The sequence below is a fragment of the Phalaenopsis equestris genome, unplaced genomic scaffold, assembly GCF_001263595.1.
Source record: "Phalaenopsis equestris unplaced genomic scaffold, ASM126359v1 Scaffold000002, whole genome shotgun sequence".
NCBI lineage: Eukaryota > Viridiplantae > Streptophyta > Magnoliopsida > Asparagales > Orchidaceae > Phalaenopsis > Phalaenopsis equestris.
Genome location: NW_018164444.1, coordinates 11304798 through 11315591, shown reverse-complemented (window position 1 = coordinate 11315591; position 10794 = coordinate 11304798). Strand labels below are relative to the sequence as shown.

The window sequence follows — 10794 nt, the reverse complement described above, 5'->3', positions numbered from 1 at the left end:
TAAATCCAGTTGGATCGAACCACGTAAACGATCTGTGTTTGCTTGTGTTCTTTGCGTTTCATTTCTATGCCAGGAAGTACATATCTCACAACAAGATTTGTTGTTATTAATGCAAAACAAAGAAAAAGACCTCTTTAGAAGGTTTATTGAGAAAAACTAATTTCAAAACTCTCTTCTCCAGAGAAACACCAGCATCCATATCTAGTGAGAATGGCCAATAAGGATTTCCTATGGTTAACATATTACAATAAAACTAAGCATACAAAAGAAAGAAGCTCAAAGCTTCATGGCAAACCACCCAACAAAAACTAAATAATATGAGGACAAACAAGAAGACAAAGACAGTTATATGTAACAAATGTTAAAGAGATAAAACCAAAAAATAAATTCTTATTTGAGTTCCGCCAAAACAAAATGTTTAAGTTAAAAAAAATACTGAAATCACTCGAAAAGGCTCTTATGGCAACTATTAGCTTTCTAGCATTTTAAAGTTTGCCTTCTCTTCTCAAAATTTTGAAGTCAAGGATGCTCAATTTCAGCTCCTGGATTATTGATTTAGGAGCTATATATCATATGATTAACTATTTAAATAAACTTATTTCATATACTCCTAATCTGAGTAACAAGAAAATAACTGTAATTGTTGTTATTGAATCCTTGGCGATCGTTGTTGGCCAATGAGATAATCTTATGACAAATACCTCACACTTCAAAATGCTCTCCACCTACCTAAATTATCCAACTTCTATACATCCAAGTATTAACTATATATTCAAAATGCAATGCTATATTTTACCCATCACAATATTTATCTTTCCTTTCTAAAATCTTCAAATCCAGCAAAAAAAATATGGCTCCAACAATTATGTCTTATAAATCCTTAATTTATTATTCGCAAGAGTATGTTGCCTTTACTATTAAAAAATATTAATAATAAAAAAAATTATTCAGGCGTTTGAAAATTAATAAAACACAAGCTTACAAATTTGTTAACAAGTAATACAAAAACCCAAATCCTTTTTCTCTCATTCACTATGATACATGGTACCATCCCCTACACCTAACATCTCTAAGCACAATAGTTTGTCCTTCATCGATGATGGCACCTGTGAAATGTTTGTTCCTATTACAAGCCTAAAGTGATATAAATAGTATCTTTCTCACGTTTTTAACATGTTCAAAATTGTCGGCGCTTAAAAGGGGACAAATTTTATCTCATCATACTCTTAACAATAGAGATGATACATTAGTAATATTGAGTATACAAATCCCAACAAAATGTAGTTCACAAAAGAACCAACACTCTCTATCACAAAAGCTCTCATTTTTCAAAAAGAATGTTTCAAAATAATATTAATAGGAAGATATTTTACTAGTAGCTTACATTATAAACCGGTTATCTACAAGGTCATTAGGTTCAAAAGTCTTACAATAAGTCTTAACCAAAGAATGACAAGTCTTGCCACAAGAAATACAGCCAAAGTATTGCTCAGCGACTCCTCAGTACACATTAGGATCACAGAGCTAGAAGGCATGTGGTAACAATTTCAACTGTTACACCAAAAATGCTAATAGCATATAAACTTGCATGTTAAAGACATAAACACAAACAAAATAACCACAAAGCAAATACCATAGCATTCATCACAAAAAAACCATTTAAAAACTGCACCGTTAAAAATTGATACATACCTCTTCATCACACCAAGGAGCAAGGATCATCTTTTTGTCATTGAGGGCATCAATGAATTCATCCCAGGTTTGCACAAGTTTAATGCTGGCATCTCGTTTTTGTTTGGCAGTATTAAAAAGGTTTTCTTGAATGCTTATTAACAGTTCTTTTATCTTTTCAACCAAATTGGCCACGGGTATATCCACTTTCACGCCATTGTCACGACGAACAACACGTACCTACAAAAATTAGCTTAATCATAAGAATAAGAGTTAAAATAAAAGTACCATCATTCTCGATACAGAAGAAAGTGTGTAAGCAGAATATGTGAATTTCTATTAAAGCATGTTACTGAAGTATCTGCAATTTCATGAACGGCCAGTGGCGCGTTGAGACAATGATGCATTGCCTCCATCCTGGTATAATTCTTAATCATATAATTCTTGTAAATAAAAAAGCCCTTTTTTCTCTGGAATCAATTATTTGTTTTAGTCCTCGGCCAACAAAGTTAGCTGCTTAAACGTATACTAATACATTTGCCACGAATAATTGGACATATCTATAACTATGCACAATTAAACAGGTACGACATTTAGCAAATAGATCCATAAATCACAATATCTGAAACATGAAAGTTAAAATGACATCTTAAGTATTGAGGCTCTAGATTTTGTTTAGCTTCATTGACTCAAAAACATTTTCCCAGTAAGCTCTGGCTTTTCTCACTTGTGTTTGTCTCGATACAAGTCCTACAAAGCACAATCAAACATGACAATAGAGGACAATGGATGCAGCATCGTGTATGACAAATTCAATAAGCATCAATCACAGTTGAAATTACTCAAATAAATAATGTTTTAGTGAAAGGACGACATTTATGAGTTGATCACCGATTTGTTGTGTGATAACGGATGAGGGATGTGACATTGCATAAAATCTGTACAAATTGCCTCGATCACAGTCAAAATCACTTAAGAGTTGCCCACTTGCAAACAGATTATGGGGTAGGTTGGGATAATTTTTTTGATTTTTTTTTTTTCTTGTGGTTGATGGGACACTTGTTACTGGATAGAATGACACTAGTGGGTCGAGATTTGCGGGATTTGAAAAACAAGGATGGATATGAAGGATTTGATGGATCTTTTTATTTGAATCTAAATTTAAATTTATTATTATTTATTATTTGGATTCCAAACGAATAAAATAGAAGATAAAATAAATATGTGAGTTGACTCCAATGATTTATCATTTCTCATGTGCATGGAAATGTGTGCCCCTTGCATGTTGATAATTTTGCTGTTTGCTCTAGTGTGATTAATAAGACACTATGGGTGTCATTTTGGGTATTTTTGATATTATGAACGCATCGACTCAGCCCATTTCGTGAACATATAATGCTTCAGGAATATTGACTTGGTCGAGGTATTTCGAACCTGATTTATGCGCAGCTGACTTCGTTACCCCCGTATTTCTTCATGATTGATTGAACGGATGTTTCTTGATAATTTGGGGACTTCAGATGCAACAACATATTGGAAGAGAAACTATCACCAAAATGTCCTACATCTTGATACAAGTTGTTTCTTCGCTTAGCTCTCAATAAAGTATAAAAAAATTTTAAATAATTAAGAAAAATAAAGAAAATGTGCAAGAGATTTCCACTGCACAAAGCTAATAGAAAAATAGATCCATCCTCCAATAAATTTAAAATTAATCTGAACTAATACAAAATAAATATCATATCAAATATTCTAATAAAATTACCCTAAAAAATCTCAGATTATTATGGACAGAGACCATGATCTTTGACTGTTTGAATTTGCTCCAAAATAGCACCCCAAAAAAAAAAAAAAATTAAAGGCCCTCTAATCAAGTAGTTTGCCCCTAAATAACACAATTATATTACAATTATTGTCAAAGCCTAGATGTTCTCAATTAGCTTAGCTTTGAATTACTGGGTGCGCTTGACAAAGTAAAAGGTTCTCTATTAGCTAAAGTCTCTTCATAAGCATGTAACCAAGATTATAAAGTCCCCTTGGATAATGCTAACCTTATCTGCTAAATTTTTTTTTTGTTAGGCCGTCGTTTATCTCCTTTGACAAGTAATAAATGTATACAAAAAATGGGAATTACGGAACTATGGGATCATAATTAAGTTTATTATAATTCTCCATCATCTGCTCTAAACTAAAAATGATAAATTTTATAATCTAAAATCAAATAATTGCTACTATACACTAAATATTTAGCACCTAATAACTAGATTTAATTGAAAGTTCTTTCTCGTGATTGGGATGGGTAAGTAACTATAGATAGAGGCTTACACTTATGAGAAACTTGAAACTAAATCTTAAATTTATCATAACAATGGCAAAGTCTCTATATGCAGTCTAACCCAAAAATACAAATAAAAATCTCGAAAAAAAAATGGGTGTAAATTTTCAGAGCCTATAAGTAGAAATTCTGAAACAAGCTCAATGGAATGCTCAAAATTATATAACACATTTTGAAAAATGGACAAGTCTAACCCAAAAATACAAATAAAGATCTCGAAAAAAAATGGCTATAAATTTTCAGAGCCTATAAGTAGAAATTCTGAAACAAGCTCAATGGAATGCTCGAAATTATATAACACATTTTGAAAAATGGAGAATTTAATAAATTTCTTATTTTACTGGATCTAGTCGGAAATAAATATCAGTTAAAACTCTAAAACGCTTTCAAACCCCCATCAAAATTGATGATTTCCTTTTCATTAAAAAATCATAATTTTCTAAAATGTGTTAATGCGGGATGCAATTGTCAAGAACGTGAGAAGTGATAAACACGAAAGCTGAACGCGTTCATCTCGAAAGCGAGACACAATCGTCATGGAAGAGGATGCCAGTGGTTCAGTTTCTGCAATAGCGCGGTTCTACGAATCCACATGCCACAAATCTCGAGATTGCAAGATTAATTGGCCTGTGTCGTGAAATCTTTTTTTTTTTTCCTATTTTCAGCACGTTTCCTCCTTTTGTTTCTTTCCTCTATGGTCCTTTCCTATTATTTTTATTTTTCAATTAGGTATTTTCTATTAGAAGAATTTTATATAATTTGTATTAAGATTTTGGATTTTCGGTTTTGTTGATTTTATGAATTTGGGACTTTCTCTATGCTTGCTCTTCAAAGTGTTATATCATATTCTTCTTGCAAGTAGTATATTTGCATGTCGCTTAGGAACAAGTGGTGGAACCTCCTCGCCTCCCGAATGTCGCTAATTCGGAGTTTTCTTTGATTTTTGTGTTCCAGGCAGGCACCGATGATGCCAAACTTGCTGTCCAACAGCAGCTTTATCCCCGTAGTCCCTTCCAAATGTCATTGAAGTCGCATATTACCTTTGCCTTGCCTTTCCACAATCACCTCCCCACTAAACCCCACAACAAAATACATTTTATGAGCCCTAGAATAGTATCTTGTGTTCTATCAACAAGCAAATAAATTAAGTTATTGATAAAGCCTCCTAAAAATCCATAATATTATAACAAACAGCATCAGGATTGATTTGCAAATCAAGAAAACAAAATCTTAATTTGATCCAAGTCCAAAATATTCAATCAAGTTAATAAGCTCTTCTGAAATGATCTGAACACATGCATACATGGTTTTGCAACAATATAAGAAGAACCATCAACATCGTAATCTGTATTTTAGTTATTTATTCGAGTCAAAGATGATGAAAAACAATCATCCTTTTGTCTAAAAAATCTGGATGCATTCAGCAAATCTGCTTGATACTTGAGGCAATCAAACACTAGAGAAAAACTAAAAGCATATGACAGTCAACAAATCTAACTAATAAACATTTGAATTGATGTAAAATAAAAAAAAACAAACTCATAGAAAGACAGCACACACGGGATAGAATGTCTTAACAAGCTTCAAAAACCTTATTAAAGCTAATCATAGATGGGATGACAAAACGATATAACCGATGGAAAACTGCATAGTTTATTGCCAAAAAAAAATTTATATACAAGTTCTAATTGAATGCCTTAAAGATGCCTCTAAAGAACTATCAAATATCATCAGCATCAGCAGTAGCCATAGCCCAACTATATTTTTAAGTATTTTTAAATCATTCAAGAGGTGCCCTTTAACTCTCCAACTATCCCATTTGATGAAGGGAAATTAAAATATCCAAGCAATTAAGGCCATGAATGATATTCTTGCTTCCACGAAAAGAAAAAATTAGAAAAAAAAGCAAACAGATCCAGCAACAAGGTTATTTAGTATAGTAAAGCATGAGTGAAGGTATCCACCAATGACAATTTAACAAGACAGTTTACTCTTTTACCTGGTTGTTTGTTAAATCCTTTGGACCAATTTCAATTCTAAGGGGAACTCCTTTCATTTCCCAATGAGAATACTTCCAACCAGGTGAATAATTTTCCCTCAAGTCATGCTTAGCCTTGAATCCTGCTGCTTGCAACGTTTGCGCAACGTTTTTACAGCTGATGAGCAGGCTGCAAATATGGCCTTTGTATCTGCATCCTTGTAAGGTACAGGGACTACAATAACTTGAACCGCTGCAACCTTAGGTGGTAGCTGCAAGCCTTTATCATCTCCATGAACCATGACCATAACTCCAATCTGAAAATATGCAGTTTATAAAATGTCAGTTCATGTATCGATTCAAGACTATTAAAGTCACAAACATAGAGAGAGAGGGAGAGAGACATTGTATGACAAGTGAAGAAACATTTGAATGGCATGGAATCAATTACATATATTCATGATGATATTTTGCATGTATTTGATTGGTGACAGATAAACCTATAGCTTTAAAAGCACTTTTATATGTCGTCCAATTAATCTTATAATTTTCATGCACTCAATAAATGTAAAATAAATATTGCATAATTGCAAGAATCTAAATGGAAAGGAAAAAAAACAATTCAAAGCCAGTTTATAAGCTACTGAATGTCAACAAAAATAAGGACTCGCACTTTGCCTTTTTTCAAAAAAAAAAAAAGCTAATGAATTTTAAAGAAGGTTAATAGCATCAATGGGATAAGGACAATAGTGAGTAGATAGCTGGAAAATAAAATTGTGGAGTTGAATTAATTAATGGTTAAGTTATTATTATTGAAAATATCATACTAAGCTTAATTACAACCCTCAAGTAAAACATTAAAAAAAAATGAAAATTGAAATTTTGGGAAGAGATGGAGAGACTATTACAAATAATACCTAACTAAAAGAAAATAACTATGAGTAGTAAGTTAAATAAACATTTAAGTTTGGAATGAATAGATACAAAATTATTTATATTTTGTATGGAATTAAAGATAAAAACATAATAAAAGTGGCTATACTTTATTTTTAGGCTAGAATGTAACAGAGAAGAGCATGTAGTTACCATTAAAAGTAGAGTAACCAAATCACAAAAAAAATTTTTTTTTCTTTCCCATTGATGGAAAAAAAAAATTGAAAATTTGTAAAATAATTGCATGAGATCAGAGCACAAGAAATATTAAATATGAATCTAAATCTTCAAGAATAAAAAAATTACTCAAGAAAATCATAAAATAATTTTTATAATTCTTTTAAGATTTTTCTTTGTTTTCTTTCTATTTCCTCTTTATTTTTTTGCATTTTTCTTTACTTTTCATCTTCTTTATTCAAAGATATCATGTGAGACCAAGAGCATTCCTCGATCTCACAATTTGCAGTACATAGCATGAGGAGCAACGAGAGGTTTGGATTGTCAAGCGGAACAACATGATTTCTGGAATAACATGCACACTTTTGGTGTAACTTTATTTCAGCCTAATTTTCACAAAGTGTTTGAAAATCAATTTAAAGTCATTCAAGTACCAAGTTTTTGCTTTAGTTGGCAATTTCATTTTCATCAGAATGTGTGTTAGGCTTTACATTTAAACCATTTGGCATGCTCTTCATTACAATATACACAATTTTTGATAAACTGTGGTTCACTTTCTTGCTTGGTAGGTCATTTACGCATAAAGACATTACATTTTGGTAGATGATTATAATACCATTGTTTATTTATGTTTAATTCATGTTGTTGTGCTGGGAGATTTGCATAAGAGTCATGCACATCATTTTCATGCAATTTTAAATTTGTAATGCCCGAGGGAGTTCTTATTTACGTTCATTGGTGGGGTGCAAAAACATCAGCAAGTCCTTTTTGTCACTCTCTGAGGCAATTTGCTACATAATTACAAATAACTATTCATCGTGCTTTCACCGTTGTATTCATTATTTTGACTTTGTCGCATTATTTTGCCATTAAAAAGGCTTATTTGTGTGCCAGAAAAATCTGAATATAATGTGGTAGTGCTTCGGCATTACCCCCTGCAGAGAACCAAGAGTGGTCATCCTAGTGTGTGTCATTTGCGCCCACACATAAGCACAGAGAACCAAGAGTGGTCATCCTAGTGTGTGTCATTTGCGCCCACACATAAGCACAGAGAACCAAGAGTGGTCATCCTAGTGTGTGTCATTTGCGCCCACACATAAGCACAGAGAACCAAGAGTGGTCATCCTAGTGTGTGTCATTTGCGCCCACACATAAGCACAGAGAACCAAGAGTGGTCATCCTAGTGTGTGTCATTTGCGCCCACACATAAGCACAGAGAACCAAGAGTGGTCATCCTAGTGTGTGTCATTTGCGCCCACACATAAGCACATACACGTAAAGGAGTAGTGAAAGTAAGCAATATTGACCTGTCTTAAGAATTTTAAAACATACAAATAATTCTTTTGGAAAAGGATTAAATATTGAGGAAAACAATCATATGAAATTTAAAGCCTCTGCAAATGATGAGATGATTATTGTGAAAATATATCACCCAACAGTCAACCCATTACTTATGCTCATGCATGTGCCTATAGTAGCCTTCTGAAACCTACCAGCTAGCACCCTGCAGTCCTACGCCGACACTCACACAACGGGGCTCTTCTCTGCCCACTGTCACACTCCAACTAACCTCTTCGCTAGTTACACGTTGCAATCCATGAGCACTCACACACTAGCCAACCTTCTCTTCAGCCTTTGTCACAAAGGCTGCCGCCATCAAAAACTTCGAATAAAATTCTCTTCATCCGAGGAACACAAGCCCACAAATCTAATTAAGACAATTATAAAGACTTTCTACAAAACACATGTTGCAAAAAAGCTCAGCAATCAAAAGAAAGTTGAAAATTGTACAAAAAAAATGTCTCACAAAAAATTTGAAGATGAAAGAAGGAAAAGCAAATGCATAAATTATATATAACTCATGTGGAAGAAGTTAACACCAATGGATCACACATATAGTCGCACAAAGATAGAGAAAAGTTGAAAAACTTGTTGATAACACTAAAAAACTCCCATAGTAAATCCTTCTTATTCAATCCACTGAAAAAAAAAAAAAAAAACATTGAGCCTACAGACGAAGGACTATAAAGCACAAACAAGAGGACAGACATGACATGACAAAATACGGGAATACGACATAATTGAAAAATATAAGATATGACACGTCATAGACATGTTTTAATATTTAATTAATTATAAATATAAAAATATATATTTTCATTGTTCTTTATTAAAGCATCACAAAACAAATTATGTAAAAAAAATTTAACTTTATAAATTTAACTTGTATTATGGAATCTCATGCTTATAAAAATTAATTTTCAAAATTAGACACATACTATGTTTCAAGAAAGTCCTCCAACTTATCTATTTAATTTTAAAGTATCTTATGATTAGACCTTATTTAATTAATTAAGTTAAATTTAACTTTTAGAATTATTAAAAAATAGATTTATAGTTATTAACTTATTAAAGAGTTAAAAAATATAAATTATCAGCTATAATACAAGAGCGGCTTTAACTCCACTTGGATTCAACAAATAGAAGCTTCAATGCAACCGTCGCAAAGTTTGTAGGGTATTTGGATTGACTTCAATGAACATATTTGACCCCTGTTTAAGTTGCAACAAAAAAGCTCACTACTTCTTTAGCGGGTGTAGGTTCAACTTCGAAGAACAAAAGTAAACTACAACGCTCGGCTTTGATGACTGCATGATGGACCTTTGATGCTGAGCTTCAACAAACAAAGAGGGAACTATTGCTGTCCGACTTCAATGAATATTGGATGCAACTTCTATGCTCGATTTTGACGAATGTTTGAAGGAGTTTTGACATGAAAATGAAGACAGCTTCGATTATGAGGTATAATTTGAGCTATACGTACATGTATAATTTTCTATTTTTCTCATGTTTTTCCCCATATCATGTAGAGCTCATATTTGATGCGGTGTTGAAGCATATCTTAGACATGTTCAGGCCTACAAAAAATCCAAACATATATTGTATAGTGTCGAACAAATATCAGTGTCCGGAAGTATCAGACATAAGTACGCCACATTTTTAGAAGTGTCGGTGCTACATAGATAAATGTATAATAATTTCACTAATCATCCCTTACACTTAATCTGATCATATAAAAATCTTTCTCATAATCACCAATTCATCCTTCCAAGTCTTCATACTATTTTCATCTCTAAAATTACCTTCATAACTTTAAATAATATGAATTAAGAAGATGCTACTGGAGAAGATATTCAAGCTAAAAGATTTTCAAAACAAGTGAAATTATCAAAATTGAAAAAAAAAATTGTAAATTAGATTATTTTTTACTATAGAATAAAGATTTAAAGGTTCAATAGAAAGGTATAATAAAGACAAACTAATATTCAAATGATATGCTCAATTATAAGAGATTAATATTACCTTTTGCACAATTCGTACTCCCGCGCGCACAAACTTCGCATTCGGAGAGTCGACACGACTGATCGCCACAACTCGCATTGCTTGCACTGTTACCTGTCGAAGGCTCGAATAAACCTTTTGAAACGATCGATAGCGGGTCGAAATTTGGTGGAATTTGAATTTTGACGCGTTGTTTTGACTTGATTGTCAACGACGTTGTCCGAGCGACCCCGGATGACGAATCGGACTACACCGGCACGTCCGGAGCGTCGATTTTGCCCAGGGAGGACACCCATTTTGTTAAGACGCCGCGTGTGAATAAATCACATATAATTAAATATATATATATATATATATA

The 10794-nt window shown here is 32.7% G+C and overlaps 1 protein-coding gene across 1 annotated transcript in view; it reads right to left on the bottom strand.

The window, feature by feature from the left end:
- Positions 1–10794, bottom strand: part of LOC110017977 (proline--tRNA ligase, cytoplasmic-like) — a 62698-nt gene that overhangs the window by 9507 nt on the left and 42397 nt on the right. Inside the window, 3 exon segments of the mRNA XM_020715173.1 lie at positions 1693–1911; positions 6006–6140; positions 6143–6301. Of these exon segments, the coding sequence (XP_020570832.1) occupies positions 1693–1911; positions 6006–6140; positions 6143–6301 (513 nt within the window).